This window comes from Struthio camelus, chromosome 1 (genome assembly GCF_040807025.1).
Source record: "Struthio camelus isolate bStrCam1 chromosome 1, bStrCam1.hap1, whole genome shotgun sequence".
In the NCBI taxonomy this organism is placed as follows: Eukaryota; Metazoa; Chordata; class Aves; order Struthioniformes; family Struthionidae; genus Struthio; species Struthio camelus.
Window position 1 is genome coordinate 97,603,540 of NC_090942.1, and position 27,856 is coordinate 97,631,395.

The following is a 27,856-nucleotide window of genomic DNA, read 5'->3' on the forward strand; positions in this document are numbered from 1 at the left end:
ATGCCCTCTTTTCCAGACTTCAGAAGAGAGAGTCCGCGCTCTGCCGATTTTACTTCTCTAGTTATATCTTCTCTCCTCCCACCAGGCTTGAATCGGTTATTTGCTAATAGTGAAGCTTACATCACCAGTCCCCTGAATTTTATTTTCCTTCCGTAGCGTGGGTCTCCCGCTGCTGTGGAAAAGCCTCCACCTTACTTTCCTCCCCAGGCTGAGCCGTTCTGATGAAAGGCTGTCAAAGATGCAGGGATACGACATGTCAATTATCAGGCAAAGTTCAGCAGCACAAGTAGTTATTTCATTTTTATTTTGCTCAGATAAAAACAGAACTATAAAACGTTGGGTAAATTTTATTGAGCAACATACAAGTAAGAATATAAACCGCCACATGTTAAACTCGCCACAGAACAGCTGGAGAATTACCCCACTCCCTCCCCCCAGAATTATACATCTATGTGATTTTCTCTGGAGAATCTGCACGAGAGAGCTTGCCGTTCAGCAGTTTATTTTGCTGCTTCTTGATAACCTCTGTGTTGTAACAGAGTCACAAGAAGTGTTCCACGTTTAATTTTCTGAGCATAATCTTGTGATTTCTCCAACATGTGTGTTCCACTTAAATGCACAGCACCCAAAATAGATAGATATCACTTATCTATATATTCAGAGATTTAAGTCCAGTCAAGACAACTGTATCAGCAGGTCACAAACCAGTTAAGTATGATGATGGGACAGCATCAAATACACAATAGAAGCTAAACATGCACGGCACCCTTCTGACCACTAGGTGTCGATTCTGTGGGTTTTCCCCCACTGCAGCCCCCCATAAAGCTTAATTACCAACATCACTCACCAAACCTGAAACACAGTTTTAATTAAGAAATGCAGATATAATTTCCTTCTTGCCAGCACTATGCCAGCTCCCATCTCAGTCACTACCAGCATTGAATTGAAAGTGTGTTCTTATAAGCCTCCAAGGCATGTAAAATAGTATACACTTATATATAATAAAAAAGCGCCATGGTTTACTTTCACAGGCAAAATATGCCTTCTCCCCCACTTGTTGTTTCCTTCCTTTTTATTCTCCCCCACATTCCTCTTCCACATAGAGACCTAAATTATCCCTATTGTGAAATTAACGTTGATCACGTTCATGGTGCATTCATTTGCAGCCAAGTACGCTCACCCTTCTTCATCTTCATGCTGAAGTCTTCATTAGGAAACAAGTTCAGGAAGGTGGAAAAAAATAAAATCCAGGACTCAGAAAAGGGGAACATACAGGATCTCACCCCCCACTTCAAAATGGCCCTAAATTCACTCACTCCAAGTCACGTCTGCCTGATAATCATTTCTTTCAGAGATTTTAATTTCACTTCACTCACTTTATCCTATAGATTATAAGCTTTTTTTGCAATAATCCTTTCCAAAGATAAGGCTGAAGGTGGATTCAGGGAGAAAGAAAAAAACATTTTACAAACTAATCCTCACAAACCTTCAGTAAGCTTGGCATGTGTTAGTCCCATTTTTACAGACGGGAAACCAAGGCACAGAAGTTAAGCGACTTCCCCCTGTAAATCAATAAGGACTGCAGTTAGTTCCTGCTTTTCAATCTTACGATCAACTCATTAGACCAGAGTGCCTCAAACAGAACAAGGCAGGTGTAGAACAAGGACAAGGTGAAAGAAGGCAGGTTTGTTTTTAAGATCACCGTCAGTTAGATGGCAGTACACTTTTCCTAAAAATTTCAGGGTCTACTGTAAGTGAAAACCATTCCTCCGAAGAACTGGTTATACACTGAGGTTTGGGGTGGGTTGTTTGCATGAAGCTACACAGTATAGAATATTTAGAAATTTAAGAAAAAAACTCCAGAAGATCAAAATGCATACATTCTTATTCATCATTTTAATTATGTTAGGGTTTTGCACAAGGCTAATTTTGTGACTATAACATCATTTGCTTCTTGCACTTAACACAGAGTGTGAGCAGTAAACCTAGAGACTAGTCTGTTTAGCTCCCTTATTCTTATGGCAAACCATTAACATCATTTAGAGTTTCCAAAAGAAATTGAAGTGTGTAGATGTTTAATCCACAAAATGTTGAGTTAAAACTGTAAATGTGCATGTGATCACATTTCTATTGCTATTAAAACTTAAAAGATAAATCAAAGTTACATATCTGGAATACATGATAGCATTCCTTTAAAGCTACATAAGCTCAAGTTTCTCAAATGTAAATACCAGCATCCTTTAGGGATGAGAGACTAAAAACTCCCCTCGCTTCCCCAGCCATAAGCCACCCCAGAATTTAACAATTTGATTGTCAGGGCAGCATAACCATCATATATGTGCACTAGCTGATATGCCCAACAGAAAATCGATATATAGAATAACGTACTTCTGAGATAGCACACTACCGTAGCAGCTCACCTACCCCAAGTAACAGTTTCCAGAGCTGCCTAGAGAAATATAGCTGACATATGACAGCTTTTTTCCTGCTCTGGAGTTGATAGCTCATGAATAAAGTATTTTTTACCTTCATATAGTGTCAAACAAATGCAATTATTCTTGCTCCTTCAAGCTATTATCAGATAAAATGAATATTTCTAAGCAAGAAGGCCAGATCAGAGAGACCAAGAAGTAACTTAGTGGGTTATCAGCTTGCAGTAGAGGAAGCCAAGCAAAACGCATAGTTTAGGACTGAAAGCTCAAAACATATGCAGAGGGAACAATTTTTTTTTTTTTTTACTATAGAAGATTTCTCTATAAAAATAAAATCATGCCAGTTTTGTGAACTGTAGTAGTCTCTTGGTATCTGAAGCAAGAACAACAAAACCTTCTTGGAAATGGTTGTGGTGCAGGGTCCAGGCAATACTCCTACCTAACCACTGAACTAAACAGAACCCAAATGTTTAACCATGTGAGTCTTTTCTCCATTGCCATTTAAGACTATAATTCACCATCAGTCTATCATTAACTCCAGATATAAGTTTGAAATAAAAAAAGATGGAACAAAAAAAAAATCATCAAAAGCTGCTTGAAATAACTTCTGTTTTCATTTAGGGCTACAGAAAAGTTAGCCAAACTCTTTATTCCACGAACAGTGAAACCACCCCCCACAACAGTAATGTCACATGATCACATGATCTCCAGTCTACTTCAAGTCCATATAAAGTCACATTTATTTAGACTCCACACATGTGCTTTCCAGTGATGCTTGTGGTTCCAGCTCCAGCTTCTCTGGGAATTCTAGCTTTTCGCAAATTGTCTCCTTTATAGGCAGATACTGAGAGATCTCGTTAGGTTCCGTGAACAGGGAAGGTGGAACATGCTAAGAAGCAAAAGTTTTACATGAAACAAATGAAAAATGTAATAAAGATGAATTTCAAAAGCAAAGTTTTTGGGCACACCTATCCTATAATTTACCTGAATTATTTTTAAACACCTGAAGTCAGATATCATTATTAAAATTTACTTTATGACTTTAAATGTACATACATACAGTCTTATTTCTTGCGTGGATCCACAGGATAAGGAAATGTATTTATTATTTTTTAAGTAGCAGCTTATAAGACCACAAGAAATATCAGAGAATTCAGGACAAGCTACAATGTTTTAAACCATATTTATCATTTCGATGTAGCAAACAGTCCATTTTATGGTCTATTTTAGATGAGATAAGAGCCTCATGGGATCCCATAATTAATGCCTTCTAGTGATTGCAGTAAAGTCACTGGAGGTGCTCAGATTCAGCTATCAATAATTATGTTTTTCTCAGCATAGATCTCAGTTTTATTAAGTCCAAAACTGACACTGTTTAGACATGACTATGAATTACTGATTGTAATTTCATATTTGAATAACTTAATGAAAGCAATCAATTTCATCAGTATCTTTCTCTGTAGATTCCAGTTGATGGCATAGCTTCACCACATATGGGATATCTGAAAAAGAAATCTATTCTGGGCACACCACCCTCAAACTTTCTGAAGACGTTTTATAATCTAGAAGCGTATCCAAAATTATTAAAATGCAACATATTTTTTGGCTGCTCCTAATATGCAAGGAATCATACTACTGTTCCAAACATTTCAAGCCTAAGTGAAGCAGAAATCTTTTTGCTTTACTTCTGCAAGCTGATCTAGGGAGCTGAAAAGCCATATGTATTTCCTCTCCATCAGGAGAGCCAGAAAAATTATTTAACCACGTAGATGATCATTTTGAAGCACGAGGTAAAATAAGACCTATGTCACGTTGATTTGTATTTCAGGAATCAGAAAACTATCAAAAGGCTCATAACTGGATTTATGGGGATCACATATTGTTAAGAAACGATATAGTGTTCCTCTCTTAAAAAGAAAAACATTTTGCAAATATTCCCTCAGAAGGCTGGTAACACAATAGTGACTTTTTAGAAATGAAGAAAAAAAAAAAAAAAAGAAGGAAAGTAAGCAGAATATCTATAGTCACAGCACTGGGTCAAGAATAAAATTCAACAGCCGCAACTCTTAAGGTGCCACAAATGATTGTGAACCATTATTAGAATTCTCAAGTGAGCTATTATGCTTGCACCAGAAAAACTGAGTCAGTCTGTGCTACCAAACTGATCTTAACCACTAGTGCTACTGGGAAGCATATAACTAGCCCTGAAATTCAGGAGCATTGAAAAATGGAGCGCCTGATTTTGTGGCTGAACAGTTCTATTAAAAAGAAGCCTAACTCGAAAGTAGAAAAAATAATCCAGTTCCATATCTTGTCACGTGATCACTGGAAATGATCATCTACAAATGAAAATCTGCCCTGAAATAAGTACTGTATAAGCAGAAGAGGTTTCCCTCTCTAGAGATTCCAAACCTAATAAAGAAAGACTTATAGGTATAGTATTTTCTATGCTGACCATAAAAGAATTAAAAAAAAATACACATACACACATAGAAAACATTAAAAAATACCTTTAAACTTGATATTTTGCTTTCTCTGGACGTATATTCTCGTAACATGTAAGCCTTGTCAGCCTAATGGGAAAAATTGCAGAAGTTAATTATAAAATTATCATTTAATAGCAGTGCAAGATTAGTTTTGTAAATATACTCAATTTAGTAACCATTTGAATTTGTTTGACCAAAGATTTTCACCTGGAAGAAGAAATACACATTCAAAGATGGGGGGGGGAGGGGGGGGAAATTTAGCAATCTTGCTCTTTCCCAAAAGTCACTTTTCTGTGCACAAAAAAACCTATGATTAAATACGCTTGTTAATTTTTACTCAACTAAAACTCCTGTAGTCAGTATTACTGGAGCTAAACAGAACAAGCAAACCACAACTATATGTACTATATTGTTTAAAAGATGCCTGGACTCAGTGTAGTATAGACAAGTTATTTGCAGAGTGGAACGTGTAGTTATGTAGTAGACAAGCAAAAAGAACAAAACACACACACCCTGGAAGCCAGCGGCTATTAACATAAGAAGAGTATCACACCATTTACTGTTGTCTGTTTTTCTTCTTTGACTTCCTCTCTAATCTGTGTCTGTCCAATATAATTAAGTAATTACTTCGGAGGAGGGATAAGCTACTCTGCTTGTAGAGCAGACTAGACCAATGGCATCCAGCACTCTGTCACTACTGCAGCACCACCATAATAATAAAATACACGTGAAAGTTCAGTTCAGGTAACTTCTACACCCCAAAACATCAGTGTTAGATTACAGGAATACCAGCAAGTCTTCTCTGAAAGTGATACAGCAAGGTTATATCTGTAAAACATGAATGATATAAACAATAAGCATTTACCTCATGGTGAAGCCTTGTATCATTCATCCTGATAAGTACACCATCAACTCGCAAGAAAAACCTCAACAAGACAAAAAAGCTGGAAGGCATAACTCTCTGCAAAAATAAAGATATTCCTTTCAGGATATCACAAAGTCGAACCTTAGGTATGCACCTGTCAGATCAGATATTCACACATACTAGTGCTAATAGGTCAGGCTTCAAGACCACTGTATCACGAACAGCAGAAGCTTTATTGTAGACAAAAAAGAGTATGAGTGACCTTTCAGAAGTAAAGTAAAAATTTGGGCTGATGATATACTACAGCTCACAGAACATCAGGACAGTCTCAAAAGATTCCTAGATAGGATGCAGAAAGAGGGGAAAAAATGGTGCTGATACAACCGAAGTAACCGATACCACAAGATGAATATATCACAGCTTTAAATAAGATTATAATTGTAAGAGTAATAAAGAACTCTGCATTATAAACTTTAAATCCCAGAAGAAATAATGGGCAAAAAGGGACTACATTCTGCATACATTAGCCAGCTGGGTCAACGAGCCTCTTACATACACCTCTCAGTACTCACTATTTTTACACTCAAACTTGATACTCCATGATCATGAAGTTCATCTTCAAACAGAAGGACTTCTTCAAAAAACATAATTTGCTCCCTGGCTTTCAATTTTTCTGTATTTATGTGTTCTGTTGTAGGCACAACCTGAAGAACAAGATTAAGAATAGTTAGTATATTAGTTTGATGTCAAGATATGTAAAGTTTGTCTTTATCTTGAAAATCCTGCACTTGCTAATTTTCTAAAGGAAAAAAAAAAAAAAAAAACTTTAGAGCACTCAGCTGAAGACATACAAAAGTCTAAGAGGAAACGTTAAAATTAACATCAAAGTTTCCAAGAGGAAACATCAATCAAAGAAAAAATCCAAAGTGGAAAATTCTGAATAAATCACCTCCAGGGAACAGGCTTAGTAAGATTTCCGTTGCAACAATCCTGCTCACATTCTGTATTTCAAAACATTGGAAGACACCTTGAGCTTAATATACGATTGGGAAGTTCTGGGTTATAAGTGGTATTCCACACACTTGGCATTTCTAGGAAACTACAAACGCTGCATAGCTTTGCAATAAAGCCTTTCCTCAAAATCAAATACTAGTAACGTTTTCCATCTTGCGCTCTCTGTATACATTAATACACTTCTGCTGCCTAAAGACCATAAGCCCACAAGACAGTTTAGTTTTATGCTGTGCTTTTAATTCCAGAGTAACTCAAGTGATCTATAACTAAACCAATCCTAGCGAATTCACGTACATTATCTGCTTAGCAGCAAACCATCTGTACACAGTGCAGAGAAGCTGGGAACATCAGTTTTTCTTTAAGTAAGTAAAGACAAGGGAGGATCTGTCACAGTTTAAATACAAGGCATTACTGTTTCAGAGGAACAAAGTCACTGAAAGCAGCCAGAGCTGGGTACCGGATCACAAAAAACTGCAAGCAACACAGAGTAAAGGTACCGGAGAACTATGCGCTTGGTAGTTCTGTCGTATCTGAGGAGCTCAGGGCTTCAAAGGGGGATCCAGCAAGCACTGAGTATTCTAAAGTGCTTTACTACTTTGAGCAAGTTCTCAATCAGGGACATAGGAGACTCTTTTATATAATCCTAAGATGCTTTAAAATATGTATATTAAAATGAGCCAATAAAAAAAAAAACACACAAACATGCTGAGAGACATGAAAAGTCCAAACTATACTTTGAAGGCAGAAATCCTAAGTCCTATGAACCATACAAGATTTTATATAAGCTTATTGAAAGGTAAACCACAGCTTCCAAAAAAGGTGTTTGACTGAAATACTATGTAATAAGCATTTAACAAGGAGAAAAGAAGTCACCTTTAATGTTACAGCATCTCCCAGTAAGGTTCCTTTGTAGTCTGTTGTGTAAGTCCAGTCATATGGTTTGACAACTTCCTTAGTGTGCTCAGTCTCACTCCTCAAAGGAAAAAGAATTCAGCACACTTTGCAGTAATTCTTTAAAGAAATTACAACCTCACGTAAGATTCATGCCCTTACTCTTCAAACAGTTAAACAGCAGTATTGCCCATGCCAGAATCATGATGTCGTCTGAACTATACAGTACTGCTTCTTTCACGATATCTGTGTTTGCACAGTAAATTAGAAAACCGTTACCAGAATTCCCGTGCTAGCACTACCTTAGTCCTAACAGTCAAAATAAAGATCTTAATTCGATGTGGTTGAAAATTTTATAGCTCAAGATCATTTTTTTCTTCAAAAAGACAGAAAGCAATCTGCAGAAAACACACAGCTATCACTAACACCGCACTTCACCTTAATTTTAAGGACAACTTTGATTTCTCTCCATGATTTATTCATTGGTGCTCTGCCACTAATCTGGTAAATCCTAAGCAGTACAATTAGTTTTTATGCATGGCAATTGTTCTTGAATATGTACAGCATTCTGCACTTTGAAATGCCGAAAGACACAATCTTGCAATGCTCAGGGCGCTATGATTTTGAATAAACGGAAACAGATTGAAGTCATATTAAATTTGCCATTTATTTTAAGAAAGTCACAACACAACTGAAAATACAGTTAACAGAATTTAGCAGATAGGATGACTATGGCAAAGAAAAGCTAGGTGATTTTTGCAGTCACACAGTATACCTATGGCAGAAACAAATGCAACATGGTATTCAAGAGTTCCAGTTCTGTCTGTACCTTTAACCGCTTTATCCCAGTTTCCCCTATAAAACACTAGTACTTGCCCACTGGTGATAAAATACTGTACCTGCTCTCTTGCCACTCCTCTGCACAAGCCACTTTGATCATACCTTGGCAATTATTGACACATTTTAAAGCATCTGTTGCATTGAACTCAATTCCAAAACCATGGTCATGTTGTATTCTTAGGATATTGTCTCCAAACATCATTTCTGGCAGGGAAGGCATGTGTAATTCATCAGCCAATCTGCACAGAGAGAGAAAACTTAGATGAAGAGAGACTTTGTGATGGCACCAGCAAGGTAAAAGCAGTCCATATCTCCAAACAGGAAAGCATTATTTGGACCACAATAATTTGAAAGCAGTATCATCAATACGTTGTACAAAACTTTGTTATTTTCCCCATTTAAAAACGTGACGTGCATTGCAGAACCACTGATCAGAAATGCCTTTTCCAATATAAAAGTATTCCTAAATCTTTCCCTCTTTGTCAGTCCTGTACAAAAGCCCCACACGTGGGGAAATCAAAAATATCCAAGTAGTATAATTTAACAGCTTTCAACCAGGGGAGAAAACCCTGGACAGTCCATTACTTACTTTGGCTGGTGCCCGAAAAGAAGTTTAAGGAAAAAGCAAGTTGAAATTCGCTACACAGTGGTCCATGCCTCCATCTTTAGAAGCCTACAAAAAGAGGCTGAAAACAACCCTAGCAGAATACATTAGAGATGAAGTGCAGAAGATATTACCGTGCTCGAATCACTACCTTCCCGAGCTCATAGAGAATATGTACTGGCACTGGCAACCTCTAAACGTGAAAGCCACAGCCACATAGCCACAGACCCAGCTAAACAGAGTACTATACAGAGTACACGTGATCCTTGCAGAAAATCCCAAACCAACCCGTTTCACTTTTTTTTTTTTAAATCAGTTTTTACTCTTATGTATACATACCTGCCACTTGATATCTACACTGACCGCATTCACCAGAAGGCTTCATGCACTTCTAGCATTTCCTCCCCTCCTCTACCTACTTTACTCACTGCAAGGTTAAAAAGAACATGAAATCTGAAGAAAAGAAAACTTTAGGAAACGCATCTAAATACGAGGATTAAAAAAATTCCATCTCACAACTTTCCTAATGATAAATAATAAAGCATTCTGCATAAAAGTGTTATTTCTGTACCACTGCATACAAAAGAACATCACGCTGACCAATCTGAAGTAAAAATAGCAGATTCGTAGACCTGCAGAAGGCAGGTCTCGTTTTCCCAGAGAAGGCAGCATAAAATTACTAACTTTCCATTTCATCCAGTGCAGCCCCTTTGATCTGCAAAAACCAAGTCTAGGACACGAAGGGGTTCTGCAGCTATGGCGTATTTAATCCTTCACCTTTCTATAGATGTTGCTCAGCCTTTTTTGTGACACACGTTTACTAGAAATGAAACTCCTATAGATAATAACTATGTTCTCTAAGTAATAAAAAGCAAGGAAAAACACTAAAAGAAATTACATTACAAAAGGAAACCGATTAGAAACACTGCAACCGGGTAGTGGCAGTGTCTCTTCAGATTTGAGGCAGAGGAACTGTTTGTTTTCTGAGCTCTCAGGCCAAGTTCCAAGGTCCGCATGCAAACAGCTAATGTTGGATTTATATTCCCTAGCCTGCAAAGTCTTTTCTGTTATTTCTGTCTTGTGACTTTTCCATCTTTACTTTTTTGCCTTTATGAATACATTCTGAAAAATCAAAGTGTCCCAGAAAAACATTGAAAAGAACGAAGAGAACTGCTGCAGGAAAAAAAAAAGTTACTGACATAACTGTTTATTTTAAAACAGCTACAGTAAAAGAAACTGAACAGTTCAGAAGAGGAGTACAGTAGATAATCTGGCTTCTAGATTGGCAGCTCAGTTCTAACTCTAGTTTAGAGACAATGACCAGTTAACATCCTCCTCAATGTAAGAGCATAGATCTTAATTTTTAAGACCTAGCATCTTGCAAGAGAAGTCTTCACAAACATATCTGAAAAATAGGAGCTACTGTAAAAATAGAGCCTAGCTATAGCTTAACTGGATGTCGAGTCCTCTTTACGGGAGAATGACTAAAACATAAGATTCAAGCTTCCTCTCATTTAACTACAAGAACTACAATATCATTAGTTAAAAGCATTCAGTGAAGATTATTTTATCCACTAAGTATAGGATAAAGATGAAGAAAGGAATGTCATTTTTATCTGTTTCGAGGCACATATCCACTTAAAACAAAAACGTGAATACATTGCTGTTTTATGTAAAAAAGTGTAAAGCTTCAGGAGATTAGACTTTAGCAAACAGTCCTAACCTCAGAAAACATGAGCATGAACCAAAACACATTTAACAAGATTAAAAGAATCTCCATATATTTATCACAAAAACAGAAACAAAGAAGGATCTGACGAATTCAGCTGCCCGTAAGCTCAGCTATGACTCTAAATAGCTGAGCTGTTCAGATCTACATTAGCAAATCTGACTTCAAGTACTTGATGCTGACAGGAGCATTTTTCCAACTGCTTTACCACAACTGAAATAACTACCACACTAAGAGGGCGAACAGTTAATTTTTAATGAAATTCACTATCTTTAAAAAGCCATTAGCATAAAATAGCTTATGAAAATCTATGGGCTGCATTTAAAGGGTCCTTAATTATTCTTAAAAAGCAACTAAGGAAAATAAGCTTATAGGCAGCAGGCTTCAGCTCACAAAAACCCAGATTTCCAACAGAACGGCGCTAGCAATCACAACAAAACAAAACAGAAAACCTGAAAACCGTCAGATTTGAAAACCAAACCATTCCCACTTCTCCAGCCAAAACAGCAAGCTTACACTGGCAGAAGGAGAGAAAACGAAGGAAAAAAAAAAAAAAAGAAGGAGTTGCTGGTGGGAGCAAAGGCCCGCCTTCCCCCGTCAAAGGAGCATTATTTATCTCCTAGGCCACAGCTCCGCAAGCGCCTCGCCTGCGGGGAGCGAGGTCCCGGCGGGCTCCCCGCCGCCCCGGCCCGCCTCACCTCTCGGCCTGCGCTGACTTCATGATGTGCGTCTGGGCAGCGCTCAGCTTCCAGGGCCCGAAAGTGAAGTCACGGCGGCTGCTCTGGAAAACGGGGTGCATGGCGGCAGCGGGGGGGGGTGGGTGGGGGAGATGTGGCCCCGCCGAGGAGAAGGCAGCCGGGGACGGAGGAGGCGACGGCTCCACTCCAGCCGGACGCCACTAACGGTAACGACGCCGCTAACACCTCCGTCAACTTCCGGTTCCGGGCTGCTGCGCGCGCAGCCCCGGAAGGCGCTGCAGGCGGGGAGGGGTGGGGTGTCACGTGACAGTGGGCTGGGCGCCATGACGGGGGCGGGAGCTTCGCCCCGTGCTCGCGGGGACCTGCATCGCCGCCGGGGGGCGGCGGGTGGCTGCGGAGTGCAGCCGGGCAGATGGTTAGGCGCGGGCGGGCAGCGAGCTCAGGTAAGCGTCCCGCGAAGCCCAGCTTCAGCCGCCGACTGAAACGTCACTAGTTGTCTTTTGCTGCTGCAGACGCACACCTTGCGTTTTGTGTGTGTTACATACGTACGTACGCCTGCAGTCTCCTGCGCTGGGTTGAGCTGCTCCTGATTGCAGTCCAAAGATGATCTTTAAAGAACGTCAAACAAAATATGATAGTATTGTGAACCTAAAATCCTGTAGGAAAGGAGTGACAGAGCGGATTAAAATCTTCTATCGTTTCAGCGTGGATGGCTGGATGCTCATGTTGTGTTTGTGTGTCATCAAAAGGACAGACTAACTCCCCAGGAAATTGCTGTAGCATGTGAGCATGAATGATAGTCCTACTTGGTCTTTTGGAAGACCGTAGAGTCATGGCAAGCCAAGAGAACAGCCATGGCAACATGCCACATGTAATGCAAAGAACTATATCTATCTAAGAACTATTATCTGTTCTAAATTAACAGAGCCACAAAAAGTTCTAAATTACACAGCAAAGCTGTGACTTAGTCAGAGCAGTCACAGTGGAGCACTAACGGCCTTGCCAGGATTTGGAGAAGCTCAGACTTAGGAATGCACAAAAATGGTATTTAATTACCCTTGGTCCTTTACGCTGCACTGTCTGTGCCTTGCTTCCTGAAAAAAGGCACCCCCCCCCAAATTTACCCTGGTAAGACACCTGTATTTCTTTTAAAAGTCTCTTATGGTCTGGGAAGTCTAGGAACGTGTCCCCCTTTGTGCCACTTACTTGTTCTGTGTGCTTGGGCAAGTCATTTCATCTGCTGATCTGTGTAAAAATTGATTCCTTCCGACTGAACCTCCGAGGGTTTAAATAAAATGGATGAAGGCTGTAAAGAGGTCTGACATAGCACAGACTTGATTCGAGTGCCTTAGGACCAACCTGCGCGGTAGCTGGTAACTGTCCCCCTTTCGCAGGGCATTTGTGTTGCTTTCCCAAGGCAGCACAGCAGATAAACGGCCCTGCTAGAAGGCCGCTCTCTCCCCAAACGCAGATACAGTTGATTCAGAGCAAGTGGTGCCGGAGGGACGAGCTGAGGTCAGCCGGACCCGACCCGTTTTTGGAGAGGCAGCTCGTCTAACCGACTCCTGACGGTGGGTGTTCAAACGGGCCGGGGTGCGGGCGCTCCCCGCCCACAGACTGCTGCCCACCGGGGCTTACGGCGGTAAGAGCGGCCCCGCTGGCTGCCGCCTGCGGCCCCAGCCGCAGAGCGGGATGGGGCCGAGGGGAGAGTCCGCCGAGGAGGAAGCGCTCCCGAAGGTGACGGGGAAGCCCGGACAGAAGGGACGGGGGCAGAGAGAAAATGGAGGGAGGCGGAGCGGGAGGGGAGGGGAAGGCGAAGGGAGGGGGCCGCCGCGGCGGGGAGGAGGCAGGGGCTTGGGCATGGCGGGGGGAGGGTCGGGCCGCGACTCGGGGCCTCTCTCCCGCCGGCGGCGGTTGCGGGGGGCCCGGGGCGCTGTAACCCGAAACGTCCCGCCCTGGCGGCGGCGGCGGCGGGCGCGGCACGGCGGGGCGGTGAGTGCGTTGCCGGGCAGCGGGCGCGCGCGCCCGGGCCAACGGCCGTTACGGGGCGGGGAGCGGCCGTTGCGGCGGCCGTTACGGGGTTTGGCGAGGGGGGGAGGGGAGGGGAGGGGAGGGGAGCGGCCGTTACGGTGGCAGCGGGGCGGGGACCCCGCTCTCCGCCGAGGGGGCGGGCGAGACGAGGCGGGCTGAGGGATGCCCGGCCCGGTGGAGGGTGCTCTTCCCCTCCCCCTCCCCACCTCGGCCCGTTGTTGTCGTTGGAGGGGGTAAAATGGAGGCTTTTTCCCGGAGCCTCCCGGCAGCGGCGGAGGGGGCCGTGAGGAGCCCTGCCCGGAGTCGGGGCTGCTTCCCGCCACCTGCCCTGCCTGCCGGCCCTGCGGCATCCCGCGGGCCCCGCGGCGGCGGCCCTCGCCTCGGTAGGGCTCCGCGGAGATGTTGCCTCGCTCTCTGCTCGCCTAACCCTGGCGGGCTGCGCTAAACAAAGTAGTGCCCCGCTCGGCGCGGCCCCCCCCCCCCCATTTTCTCGCCAGCTGGTGCCGCAACCCCGCACATGGTTTTAATCAGGGAAGCAGCGCTGGCTTTCTGTCGTGCGTGTGTGTCAGCATGCCTGCTCCCTGCTGCTTTCTCTCCCGGAGAGGGGTTCAGCCGGTGGCCGGCCGTCCAGCCCAGTGGCCAGTGTGCGGTTGGCACTGGTAGCAGTGCTGGCCCTGGGCAAAGAGACACCCCCCCGCCCCAGCCCCTGCTTGTCCCACCAAGCAATTGCCCCTGTCTGAGCTGGGGCTCACAGAGCCAGGCCCTTTGGCCGTTCTGCTTAACTGTTTCCTCCTGGCTGATGGGCACGTTTGCTGGGCATCCCCCCACCCCGCCTTTGGGTAAAGCAGGATTAGATGCAACTCTGAGGGGAAGGGTAGGAGCGCGTGACCTGGGTGTTGCTGGAGGCTGTGGCCACTCTCGGATAGCCTCCTTTCTAGAATCCGCGCCTCTTTAAAAGGTGTTGGAAAGACTCACAAGTGAGCTGCAGCCATATTTTAAAGATAAACTTTAAGAGAAACGCTATTACGCACAGTCGGCAGTTTCACTAGAGAAGAGTTAAGCTAGATTTTACGAAGCGTGGCTCAGTAGTGTCTTCAATTAGGCTCTTAGGAAGGCACAGATAAAAATTGAAAAAAATACATCTCTGCAGCCTGACAGTGTTGCTTAAGGCCATAACAACCTCACGGATGGAAGAGGTTCTTCAGTACTCCTGGTGATTTGGGAACAATGGATGGGCAAAGCCGAGATACCCTCAGTGGGCCGCTGATTTCCAAGAAATGTTAAGATGAACTTCGTTTTATTTGTTGCACGCTTTTTTTGGTTGTTCGGTTTGCACACATGCATTTTTGGTGTTTTTTCAGTGTGCTGGTCTGCAGATGGGTGAAAGATTGAATTAAGCTATTAGGAATGCTTGTGGTAGACAGCAGGCAGAAGGCTGCTGCAGAACCGGGGGGAATACTGAGCTCTCACAAAACTGAGGTTATGAGGCAGGGGGATGGGTGTTGAGCAGTGATCACTGTGGTAGCTAAGGTGATTATGTACATGGAGAAGTGACATTAGGAGAATATGTTGCAGTGCTCCCAGATTCTTTGAATGTTACCTAGCAACCGTTAAGAGTCAGCAGGGTATGACTAGCCAGGCATCCACAGACCACTGAATAGCAGTTGCTACCTAGGCAGAATGCAATGTCGGGATAAGCAGACAGGAAAAAAAAAGACTTTTTTAAAATTGAGAGAAACAAAGACTAATTGTTACATTCTTCCTGTTTCTTCACAGCCTAGATGAAGGGACTGAGTGAGATGTACAGCTGGTAAGTATGGCTGATCAGTGCTTAGAAGCAAGTAAGATCCCTACAAAAATATTAAATGTTTTAATTTTCTTCTTTATTTCTTCCTTCCTCCGTCCCTCTCCATCCAACTCTTTCTGTCTTTCAGACAGTTTCTCCCCTCTTCTAGATTTAACTCTATCATTGACCTCTTTGGCGTGCCTATGGGCAATTTCCTGCCCCTTTGTTTTCCCATCCAAAACGATTTGCTGTCTCCTACAGGTAAAGTTTAATTAATGCGAGTAAAAGAGCCCTTGATCTTTGGAGAGGAGGTGAGGAAATCTTGCCTGAATGTCTCTGAGTGTTGTTGTTCTGCTTCTAGCTCCTCAGCATGTCTTGGCTGCTCCAGCTCTGCGCGCTCTGACAATGAGCAGCAACTCCTCCCTCATCAATGTGAAGGGCCTGAGGAACCTTACCACGCTGGAAAACGGGGCTGTCAGAGTCACCGAGTCTATTGCTATAATTGTCATTGCCATTTTCATCTGTTTGGGCAACCTGGTGATTGTCGTCACCCTCTACCGGAAGTCTTACCTTCTCACTTTGAGCAACAAGTTTGTGTTCAGCCTGACCCTCTCCAACTTTCTCCTCTCTGTACTGGTACTACCTTTTGTTGTCACCAGCTCCATCAGGCGGGAATGGATCTTTGGAGTTGTTTGGTGCAACTTTTCAGCACTGCTCTACATGCTGATCAGCTCAGCCAGCATGCTCACTCTTGGACTCATAGCTATAGACCGGTAAGCAGCGCTTTTACAGTGAGTGAAAACAAATTGTCTAGTCGTTTCATAGAATGACTTATTGGCTGTTCACAGGGTTGAGAAGCACTGCAGTGGATGACCATACATAACATTTTAATGACTTTCCATTAATTTAATTCACCCCTCCCCCATGAGATTTTGACACAGAATGGAAGAAAGTGCTGTCCTCGATAATGCAAAATGCTTTCATGCATCTAGAGTTTGTTTAGAGCTGTTTATGGTATAATAACATATTACTTGAGAAACAGTAAGTAAACACAATTCCAAATATAGGCTAAGCGTGCACTCACGCAGAGAGACAGAGTTAATAGCTGCGTTTGTGCCTTCAGGTGACTTTCACAGTCTTGCCCGCAAAGATGCGGATTCTTAAATAAAACTGTTTATAACAGGGCCCCTGAGCCCACTTTGAGGTTTGGAGAGAAGAGCTTGTTCTGCAAAGGTGACTAGATATCAATACCATTAAAATATGTTCCTTTTTTACTGTACTTTTTGTGTGCTCCTATTGACTCTTGCTTTTTGTCCACCAGGTACTATGCTGTCCTATACCCAATGGTTTACCCAATGAAGATTACAGGCAACAGAGCAGTGGTAGCTCTTGTATACGTGTGGCTACATTCCCTTATTGGCTGTCTCCCTCCCCTCTTTGGCTGGTCGTCTTTGGAGTTTGACCAGTTCAAATGGATGTGCGTGGCAGCCTGGCATAAAGAGGCTGGCTACACTGCCTTTTGGCAGATCTGGTGTGCGTTGCTGCCTTTCTCGGTCATGATGATCTGCTATGGATTCATATTCCGTGTGGCTAGGATTAAAGCCCGCAAAATCCACTGTGGTAGCGTGGTTATTGTGGAGGAAGACTCGCAGAGGAATGGGAGGAAGAACTCCAGCACCTCCACGTCCTCTTCAGGCAGCCGAAGGAATGCTTTCCAAGGAGTTGTCTACTCTGCCAACCAGTGCAAAGCTTTCATAACCATCTTGGTTGTCATCGGTGCTTTTGTGATTACATGGGGGCCTTACATGGTAGTAATTACGTCAGAGGCGCTTTGGGGAAAAAATAGTATTTCCCCTGCCTGGGAGACGTTGGCTACGTGGTTGTCCTTTTCCAGTGCCATTTGCCATCCACTGATTTATGGACTCTGGAACAAAACGGTACGCAAGGAACTACTAGGAATGTGCTTTGGGGATCGGTATTACCGCGAGTCCTTTGTTCAGCGGCATAGGACATCAAGGCTATTTAGCATTTCCAATAGGATCACAGGTAAGACGTAGTTATGAAAGACACTCTTCCTTAGTATTAGCAAGAACAGTACTTGGTGTCTATGTGTACGTGGCGTGTCTCGAGGCTCTGTAAACAATGTTCCTGGAGGTTTCAGGGGTCTTTTGTTCAAATTATTATAGACGCTTGGAAGGAGGCTGATTTTTGTGGGAGTTAATCTCTCTTACTCTAGTAATAAATTTTCCCAGAGAAGACATAGTGATGAGATTAATAAAAATTACTTCTTTTCTCTCTCCAGCTCTTCATCTGTGCTTATTAGTATTTTGTGGTATCCAAATTTGAGCACTATGAATAATATATCCTGTGGCACTCGTGCTCTGATTCCTGGCTTTATGCTGTGACTCTCTGAACTTTACTGAGGTTACATTGGTCTTAATATTTCTATAAATTCAGTTTTTAGTCTTAATGGTTGTGAAGGAAATACTGTAACTGGAGAAAAACCATCCCATTAGATGCCTTCCTGCGTTGCAGGCCAAGAGCTCCAATGACTATTCAGCTGCTCAGAGGGTTTTTAAGTTGTAGCCCAATGAAGTTGTGATTTCTGATCGTTTTCCTGATCTTATTCAGAATGCTCCGAAGCTCCCCAAATCTAGGACATCACGATGTTCCTTGGGACATTGCCTGCAGAGGCAGGAACTGAAGGTATTTAATTGGGAAAGAAGATCTAAAATGTAAAAGGGAGGGAAGAGCAGCAAGGCATCCGTTATCTTTTCTGCAACCTGGAATCACTGGGAGAGACTCCACGTAAATGAAAGAGTTCTGCAGCTGCAGCCACATCACCAGCTGCTAACACTCCTCCCTTTAGCAAATCTGTATCTGGGAGATGTTGTGGATGAATTCATTGGAAACTGAGTTGAGTTGGGAGGGAAAAGACAAAGTTTCTTTCTCTTTCCAAGTGACAAGAAACTGACAGCTTCAAATTTATCAGGTGTAGCAAGTGGAGGCTGAGAGGAAAAAAACCACAAAGTCCTTAAGCAGGATCCAAAGACAGCGCGTTTGCCACAATCCTAGAATCTCCTCCCTTCCTGTTTTGGGGATGTGAAAGAAGGCAGGCATCTCAGTGCCCCAGTCTCACTAGTGACCTTGCTGCTACGCTAATGGTCTGTCACAGCTGCGCATGGCTATCAGTTTGTTCTCTGGCTAGGAGGTGTCTGTCACCATAGCGCATGTCTGCTCTACGTTCAGCCTGGCTTGCTGATAAATACATGCAATTGCAAAAAGAGTGGGAAGGAGATGGCATAGATAGAAAGGAGACTTGCCATATAACAGTACTCCAAGGGTACATGAAAGCTTCTGACTGGGTTTCTAAGATGGAAAGTCCAAATGCTTGCTGTACCCTGGGATCAGTGGGGTAAGTTTTATGGAGAGAAGGGTAAATAAGGCGACAGACTGGGTATTGCTGGAAGAGCTTTTTACTATTGTAGACACCCTAAGCATCCAGTGTGTGATGAGGATTAAACTGTTTTGCAGATTTGGGACTATCTCCCCATCTCACTGCCCTCATGGCAGGTGGACGGCCATTAGGAAACAGCAGCAGCACAGGAGACACAGGTTTTAGCTGCTCACAGGATTCAGGTAACTAAAAGTCTCTTGCTCTCTTTTCTTGGGCAGAAGATTGCACTTGCAAGTTGGGAACTCCCTGGGATTATTTGTATTCACACAGAGATGGATCCTGGTAGAGGGATAACATGAAGCAACTGTTCCAGTTGTCACAAAGAACGGCTGCAGTTGCTCTTTTCCGCTCCTGCTCTGAATGTGTCTACCTGCAAAGTACTGTTTACTCTGGGAATAATGACCTTCCCTTGGTAATGCTTCCTGGGAACAGGATACACTGCTCATGCCCTTCTCCTTTAGCTTCGGTCATTCTTCAGAGACCTTCCCTGTATCCACAAAGAGCAGAGCAACAAAGTTCTGGGGAGAGTGTCCTTCTCTGTTCCTAGTTTGTAAAAGGCATCATCTTATTCATCCTGGAGTCTAAACAAAACCACGTAAAATGTTTTCAGCTTATAATGGCATCGCTACTTGAAATCTCCCCGTTCAAGATGGTTTGAAAAAGAACATAGGGTTCTGCCAGTAATTTTCTATCCAGAACTATAGCTGGATTTTCTGGGAGTTATTTTAGCTACCGTTCTAGAGACATTTTCTAAAACCCTTAATTGCAATCCAGTTGTTTGAAAGAGCATTTCTGTTTTAGAGGCAGTAAAGAGTGATCTTCTAACATTTGCTTGGTATCTTTTTCTTACTTCTTTAAAGGAAGACTAGGGAGCTGAGTTGTATTTTTTGTGGCTGCTTTACACTAGTAGTTTTATGACAGCTGTGGGTATTCTGTAGCTGTATGTGGCAGGGGAGAATAGCATCCTGTGAAACCTGTATCACTTCAGAGCATACTGTGTTAGCATCTTTTGAGGAATGATCCTGAGCAGTTTAAACAACCAACCAAACCAGATACATACATAATGCTGTTGGAAGTGCCAGTGTTTGCTATGGAGGGGATGTCATCCTTACCCAGGGAATGGATACACAACGATGCTCTGTGAAATACTGTTTCACTTTGCACCCTTACTGTGAGGAGTTGAAGAGGAGAAGCGTTAGTCCCCCTCTACTGCTGTCTGCTGCAGTACATGTTCCTGTGACCTGCAATGCAGTTGTGTCTGTATCTACCCTGGTAAACAGAAGCTGGGCTTTTCACATTGCAAAATGCAGATGAAGTAGTAGGAAAGGAAAAATCCAAGTGGTGCCAGATAATGAGGTAGAAGATCTGAGTCCTAATTGATAGAAATACTGCCTTACGATCAATTATTCCAAACACAAAGATCTGCTCTGTCAGTATGAGAGGCTAGTCTTTTCACTTAGTGTGCATTTGAAAAAAAAAAAAAACTTTCCTCTTTGAGGTAGAATTTTAGTATCTCTGTCTTCCTAATGCTACCCTTCCATTGCACACTAGCTTTGTGATGAGGGGCAGTTTGATTCTGTACCCTTGGGCATTAGTAAGGGCTTCCTGTTTGTTTGCAGTAAACAAAGCCTCAAACCCCAGCTGATCCACAGAACACAACAGAAAGTAATTAGCTCATTTTGTACTGAGTGTTAGGAGAGCAGCTCCTTCTGTCTCTTGTGTGTTGGAAGAGGCATATGAAAGGACACACCAACAAAAAAAAAAACCCTTAAAGTTTATCACTTTGCTATGTAACAAGGAATTGTCAGCAAAGCGCAGACATGGAGCAATATGTTGTCTAAAGGCACATCCCCTCCCCAGCAATGTCTTTCTCTTGCTTGCTGTAAAATTGGCCCTGGAACCCTTATGAAAGAATCAATTTGGGAATCAAAAGCATTCAAATGGGTGAAGAGTGATAGAAAGACACCATCTGGAGGAGCTATGAAACCTGCGAAGGCTCTTTGTCCTCGGCCTGTTTTCACACCACAGGAGTAAATAGACTGAAAGTAAAGTGTCACAGACCAAGCACGGGCAAGCTGTGCCTTGCAGCAGCAGCTTCCCTGAGAGTACTTGCTCAGCATTGTCCTGGTGTCTCCCTGAAACATATATTCTGTTTCTACAGCGAAGAGACCAACACCACAAAGGAGGACTAAGCTGCAGTCTTGCCCTTTGTGTGAAAGTATGGCAAAGATGAATTTTCTTGTGCACGCTATTTTAGATTAGAAAAGTGCAAAGAAAAGTGCAGGGAGATTAAAGAAGAAAATTATTCATAAACTAAAAAAATGACTCAGTGGAGGAAAATCATTCCCAGCCAACAGAGGATTTTCCCCCATTAAAGTACACTTCAAGGAAGCCCAAGTAAGTTGTTAGAGACAAAATAAATTGAACAGAAAATTATCCAGTTCAGATTTCCATCCAATTCTAATTACAAGTGTGACATTTGGCAGCTTTGGTTGTCTGCCTCTCACGTGGCCACCGTTAGCCCCCGTCTTGATCAGGAGACGGAGGATGTTGCCCTCAACTTCACCCTTTATTTACTGAAGGTAAGGTTTCACCTTTGCCTGACGTCCTATAGACGTTATAAGCTCCACAGCTGATTTTGGAGCTGCTTGAGGTTTTAGATAGCTAATGAAAAGACTTCTAAATCCTTTCAATGAAAACTCTGACCTCATTCTTTTTATGTGCAGTGTTTAATTCAAATTGAAACCTACCCTCAAAAGCCTGCTTTAGACATCTTTTGAAAGGATTTTTATAAACTGGAAAGTTTTTGCCACCACTTAAATTTTGGCTCCTCTCTTCAGATGACCTCGTTATTGTGTCCCAGCATTACTCTGTTTTGCTTGAAAACTCTTGCTTTGTTTCAGGAACAGATGCAATGCTTCTTGAAGATTATAGCTCCGATGGCCCTCATCCCCCGCACTGCATCTGTCCTCCTCGAAGGAGGAGTTCAGTGACATTTGAAGATGAAGTGGAACAAATTAAAGGTGGGTTTAGGGGTAAGTATGGAAATACTCGGAACCAACTACGCTGCCCTCTGGGGAAGCCTCCCAGGATCTTCAGAATTGTGTTAGAATGTATCCAGTGTGTTCACCCTGAGAGACCTGATCCTTCAGGCAGGTACAGTAAGAGCAGATCTTTCTTCCAGTTCTCAAGTAGTACCAGACAAGGACAAGAACCAGAAGCTGGGATTCCCTGCATACACACCATTTATGTTGCACAGCAGCGTCCTCTCTGCAGCTCCACTCATCTAGCCACTATTACAGTCTATGTTGTTTATGTTTCTCGAGGAATATATTTTCCTGCCTTCATACTTTGATTCCATTATCTCAGTGTTTCCTTTGCTGCCTCCTTTCAACTTTGTCATTCACAGACTTAAAATCCTTCAAGTTACAGATTTCAACGTTCTGCGTATGTTTTCATTGTTTCATTTACTTTTTGTGTATTTTGCAGTAGGCACAGATGAAAGTAGATGAGCCACATGCACTTTACTTTTTCAGTCAGCTCACTTGTTGATTCTGTACGAGCAAAGTGCCGCTGTGATTGTAAAATCTGGTAAAGTGAGCTGACAGGGTAATATGGACTAGAAGAGTTGATCATGAATAGTTGAATTTATGAATAATAAATGATTGCGGACAGCACAAAAATGAGGAGAATGCCTGTAAGAATCAAATAATAACAAAAATTGTCTGATTTCTATTATTCTGAAATACTATTGCTATTGAGAGACTTCCTCTGCTATTGAGAGTTTTCTCTTTTAAACATCTTTGTAAAATTCACTCTTGCCCTTCTCCCAGCATTAGCTGCTTATTTTCTTGAACTAGTACATTACCATAAGTTTCCCATTTTGTTTCTGAGTGAGTAGATGGGGGGGCGGGGCAGGTGTCTAATTTGTTGTGGGATTCAAAGGAGGAGGAAGGTCTTAATACAATTGTTTCCTCCGTGTTTAGCAAAGTCTCCTTGGTGTGTCTTGTAGTTGTCAGGAATGTCTTAGGTTTTACGTGATTTCAGCAGCCTCGTTGGAGTGTTATATTAGGGATGAATACCAGTGTTATCCAACATGCTGGTGTGTAAAGAAATTTATAGATGTTATAAAAGCACCAACATCAACACTGGAGACTAGGTATATCCAAGGAAATAAAAGGCTAGGAACAAGTATTGTGCTGTCTGCAACAGCAGTCTTCAACCTCTCCCGGTATTCAGAACTCAACAGTGTCTCTGGTGGAAGGGTGGAAGCATGGAACCCAGCAGAGCAAAATTAAGCCTAAGGACAGTAGCCTTTGCTGATTTTCCTCACTACTTGGAAGAAGCACTTGGAATTTGGGGACTGCTGATCCATAAACGCAAAAAGTTTGAAGTTTGCTGGACTTAAGAGCTGTTTTATAACATGTTTTACGCTGCACATCAGCAAGTGTGAGATTGTAGTTCAAGTGCACTGAGAATGCCTGTAAGGTTTGAAGTGCTGTGTACGGCACAGGAAGTAAGAACTGAGAGTTTTGTTCTGATCTTCTGTATGACATCTTGCCTGATGTCAGGCAATTCCCACTGTCCCTATTCCTATGTAGTCTATGCAGTTGGGAGAAACCTGGCCTTTGAGTTCAGTTGGCTTCAAATTCAGACAAATAAACTACTATGTGCATAGATTCAGATCCAGAAAATCAGCACTTTGCTTCTTTAGTTTTGTTTATTTGTTTTGGGTTTTTTTTTTTTTTTGCTTGAATTGAAGATAATCTTTCTCTACATGACCTACGTTCACTCTAAAGCTTCATGTTCATAGAATGGTTTGGGAACCCTGGTTATTCTTGGTACAGGTGTCATGTAGAATAGTTATTTTGCAGCAGGCATGGTCATGTCTTTACAAGAGGACCAATATTAGTCTTCAAGGATTCACATAGTCATGCTATGTGACTGCTAATGTTCTATGTTTTTTTTTTTTTTTATTCCAGAAGCTGCAAAGAATTCTGTTCTTCATGTAAAAGCAGAAGTCCATAAATCTCTGGACAGTTATGCATCCAGTTTAGCAAAAGCTATTGAAGCAGATGTGAAAATCAGCTTGTTTGGGGAGGAGGCTTTACCAGGAGCTCTGTTCCCTGTGCGGACTCTGCCAGGAAGCAACATGAACACACGGCGTAGTACCAGGCCCCATGCTAGCCAAAGACTTCAGCTGCAGAGCATCGATGAAGGGAATATTTGACAGGAGCACTAGAATAAAAAAACAAGAAGAAACCACTAAGCATGACCTAATACAGCTGTTACTCTTTTAACAGAAATGGAATACCTTGTTGAGATATTTTCAGTGTGTTGTCAAGAACACTTGAAAATCAGCTGAATTCTGGTATATACTTACATCAGCATTTTACAGCAGTATTTTTTTTACTGTTTAGGGTGCTATTGACTTTTTTTTTTGTGCCACGTCTTAAATCTATCACGCATGCATAAGAACACAGCGTTTGGTTTGTTGAACCACATCATTGGTCCGTCGGATCTTGTGTCCCATTAGTGGCCAAAGTTGATATAGGGATGAAAAAGGAAAGGTATGTGCAATGTTTTGTACAGTATTGCAGAAATCCTTTTCTGACCACCTGGCTAATCAGTCTGTACTCCAGAGCTGGAGGTATGAGTGCTGTGATAGGAGCTTGTGCATTCAATATTTCATAAAATGTATTGTCCCAGACTCCCAAATGATGGAGCATGGATTTAACTAAGGCATAAAATCTGAACTTTTCAGAAAGCTCATGCAGATTATGGTCCTATTTACCCTTTCTAGCGGATGATATTTCCAGCTGTTCAACCATCAGAATGCAGAATCTGAAACTGGACTATTATGTTGCTTCTGTTTTATGAAACACCAGCTTCTCAGATGTAATGGGGGGGAAGCAGACCAGTGCTGTAAATATCACTGAGATGGTGTTGAAGAATAACATGCAAAGTTCTTTGATTCTCAGAGGACTTCAGTTCACTTTCTAGGTTCTGCTTTTACTAAAAGGGTACTCTGCAGCTGTGGAAAGTTTGACAATATAAATGAGGTATTACCACTTTAATATTAATGATATATTAAGGATTCACCTGTCCTATTGAGAGAAGCTCTGTGAGTTATTTGAATTCTTTTCTACCAGAAGAGACCTGTAGTATTTAAGCAATAGTTACCTCAGTGCATATATTCCTTGGTGTTTAATTCATTAACCTCTAAAATAAGAACATTTAGCACTTATATTGCACTTTGCATGCTCTAAGCACTGTACAGACATGACCTTTTTAGGCCTTTATGAGATGGTTTATCAGCCCTGCTTGCCAAAGAAGGGGAACTCAAGAACAGTAAAGCAGCTGCTGGAAATTAAACCAGTTGCAAAGGTGGAAAGGTTTGTTATGAAAAGAGAAATGAGCTGGATTATAAGAGAATGCCCAGCTTGAGGAACTTTTCTGTGCCTTCCTGGTTTGGCCCCTTCTTTACTTTGTGGGGGTTATAGCCCTGCCTTATTGCCTATTTCAAAGCGATAGACGAAGATTAGCAGGATAATTTCTTGGGACTAGATGGCAGTAGCAAATGGACTTAAGGACCAAGAGTTTGCATTTGTTTGCATACTTTGTGTCTCCTCTTCCGTCTGTCCTCCCTTCTCCAGAAGTGGTTTGTATGAATTTTTGCCACAGATGCTTTGGAGATCTGGAGCAGGATATTTTAATGTGGACAAAAGCTGGATGTACACTTGTTAAATTATGGCTGTGTGTTACTTACTCAAAGCCACAGAAACAAACTGTTTCTGAGGCAGAGCGTCAATCCAGTACTGTAGTTAGACACCCTGTTTGTCTGTGTTCGCAGTTCAGAAATATATTTCAGCATAAGCTTTTGTCCATCTCTGAACTAGCTTGAATCCTATTACATTCCCAAGTGAGACTTAAGTGCCTGCTTACAACTCACTACATGGTTTGCTGATTAGGAACAGACTGTTAAAGCAAGAACACTTAAGGACCAAGAAGATGCTTTTTTGCGTAATTCAGGAATTAAAGGACTAATAAAAGGGAACCAAGTTTGGGCAGTATGGACAGCTCCTGCTCTAGAGAGCAGCGTATGGATCCCAGGTCACCTTCATTCCTATATTTTATCTTTCTAGGATATTAAGCAGAGAAATTGGCACCTTTGGGCAGACGTTAGAAACAAAATCCCAGTACTTGTTTGGAAATGCCCTGTGCTGAGGTCATTATTGCTATCATGAACATTACAATCACAGTTGTTTACTGTAGTCAGCACTCCTGAAGGTATGCACTCCCCTCAGATTGCTTCAAATATTTTACCTGCTTCTCTTTTATTTCATAATCCTGCTTCAAAACAAGTCAAGCAAAGCTGTCACTGAACATGAAGGGACTGAAAAGGCACACACGAAAAGGAATGGATAGTGGTGGAAGGAAGTAGGTGCTAGGCCAAAATGAGGGAAAAATACCATGGCACATGTAAAAGCACAAAATTGTTAGTACTATGTAAAAAGCACATAATTCACAAAGGTACTGAGCCAAATTCAGCCTCCAGGCAGGCTGGTGGAGCTGAATCAGTTTATACCAGGACTGAATTTGGCTCTCAGTGTTAATTTCACTAATCCATTATTTAGTGTAAATGTTGCTAATAGTATTTTTTACTAAACAACAAATTATAACCTCTCCATAATTCTGTTATTACCAGTGTCATTATCTCACTTGAATTGTCATTAAAGAAATGAGTAATTAAGAAATGCACAGATTTTGTAATATTGTATTCCCCGACTTAAATGCAAAAGAAAAAACATTTCCAGCTTCTAATGGTCCAGAATGTTTGTTTATGTTACTGTTACTTCACCTTAAAATTATTTTATAACTTTTTAATTTAAAAAGGATAATGAAATTCATGGAAGTAAAGTCTAAAGCAAACGGATGAACAGGGCAGCAGTGGCACCTGGAATTAGGCTTCCAAAATCCAAGGACGCATCCTGGATGTAATACGGGCTTCACCCCTCCTGCTGGTTTTCTGTATGCAGCTGTACCTGCGTAAATCACTCCAGGTTCGGGCTTCTGCAGATCGTAGCTGGTCCTATCAAACGCATCTCCTTATAGTCCACCAAATAAGTGATGAATTTGGTAAAAACCAGTCAATAAAACCTCCAGGCACTGCATGGTACTAGACACCTGGCTGAATGCCAACAAGATTCAGCGCCTTAAGAAGTACAATACGTGGCTGGTTGTAAGTTAAAATGTATGCAACCGTAAACATACGTTTACCTGACAGTTTTCTATAGTCTGTAATTAAAGATGGAGGTGAACTGTTAAAAAGACAGTGGTGCGGATTGTGCTACCACACTTGCAGTTCAGAGCGACTTAATTGGCTTCAAATGAAATTACATAATTTTACATCTGTGTTAATAAAATAGCATCAGAATCTGGCGAGTCCTTACATTCTGAATGAACAAACATCTTCAGGAAATGACATTTTCCACCATGCTTTTGTTCTCCAAAAAACAAAAGGGGTGTAATCCATTAAGTGCCCATTTTTCTTCTTTCTTAGGGGGAAAAAAGCGGCCAAATTCTGCCTTTACTCGTAGGGCTACAAACCCACAGAAATTTGGAGGCTGCGCAGGATGAGCCCAGAGCAAAACTCTGCAGCAATCAGGCAGCGAGCGTACAAAGCCCTCTCTTTGTCTGCCTCTGCCGTGAGCATTAATACTGTTGCCCCAGTATAATAACATATATTTCATTTCCTTTTATAAAGCTTCCGCAGCCTGGAACAACATTTCAAAGCTGTGGCTAAAGCGTTTGGAAACACCGCGTGTGCGGCGAGGACCTCTCGGCGGACAAAAGCAAGCGTCTTTAGGCGTGAGCTCCACCGCCTGACGGCTGCAGCCCTCCCCGCGCCGCGCCCCCTGCCCGGGGGCCACGCCCACCGAGGGGGCGGCCGCGCGGGGCCCTCACGTGGCGTGCAGCCGCCAATGGCAGCGCGCCCTCCCTCTTCCCGCCCGTTCCCTGGC

The 27,856-nt window shown here is 42.4% G+C and overlaps 2 protein-coding genes across 17 annotated transcripts; one reads left to right on the plus strand and one right to left on the minus strand.

Moving 5' to 3' along the window:
* Positions 1-331: 331 nt before the first annotated feature.
* TIPRL (TOR signaling pathway regulator) lies at positions 332-13,035 on the minus strand. Of its 2 annotated transcripts, XM_068959843.1 has the most exons (8): positions 12,766-13,035; positions 12,109-12,215; positions 8,588-8,767; positions 7,671-7,770; positions 6,356-6,487; positions 5,784-5,879; positions 4,943-5,005; positions 332-3,321 (listed from the first exon to the last, which is right to left on the minus strand). In XM_068959843.1, exons 3-8 carry the CDS (start codon positions 8,746-8,748, stop codon positions 3,172-3,174), a joined length of 702 nt encoding a protein of 233 aa, XP_068815944.1. In that variant the 5' UTR covers positions 8,749-8,767; positions 12,109-12,215; positions 12,766-13,035; the 3' UTR covers positions 332-3,171. The 2 variants fall into 2 exon arrangements, with proteins under 2 accessions (XP_068815944.1, XP_068815937.1); XM_068959836.1 differs by lacking the exons at positions 12,109-12,215; positions 12,766-13,035 and adding an exon at positions 11,560-11,889.
* On the plus strand, positions 11,904-27,272 carry GPR161 (G protein-coupled receptor 161). 15 transcript variants are annotated; one of them, XM_068959786.1, is made up of 8 exons: positions 11,910-12,002; positions 13,031-13,130; positions 15,367-15,400; positions 15,738-16,149; positions 16,698-17,422; positions 18,911-19,015; positions 21,737-21,868; positions 23,816-26,663. In XM_068959786.1, the coding sequence occupies exons 4-8, from the start codon at positions 15,782-15,784 to the stop codon at positions 24,061-24,063; spliced, it is 1,578 nt and encodes a 525-aa protein (XP_068815887.1). In that variant the 5' UTR covers positions 11,910-12,002; positions 13,031-13,130; positions 15,367-15,400; positions 15,738-15,781; the 3' UTR covers positions 24,064-26,663. The 15 variants fall into 15 exon arrangements, with proteins under 15 accessions (XP_068815862.1, XP_068815887.1, XP_068815915.1 ...); XM_068959814.1 differs by having other exon boundaries at positions 11,964-12,002; positions 21,737-21,856; positions 23,816-27,272; XM_068959823.1 differs by lacking the exon at positions 11,910-12,002 and having other exon boundaries at positions 13,099-13,296; positions 21,737-21,856; positions 23,816-27,272.
* The last annotated feature ends 584 nt before the right edge of the window (positions 27,273-27,856 follow it).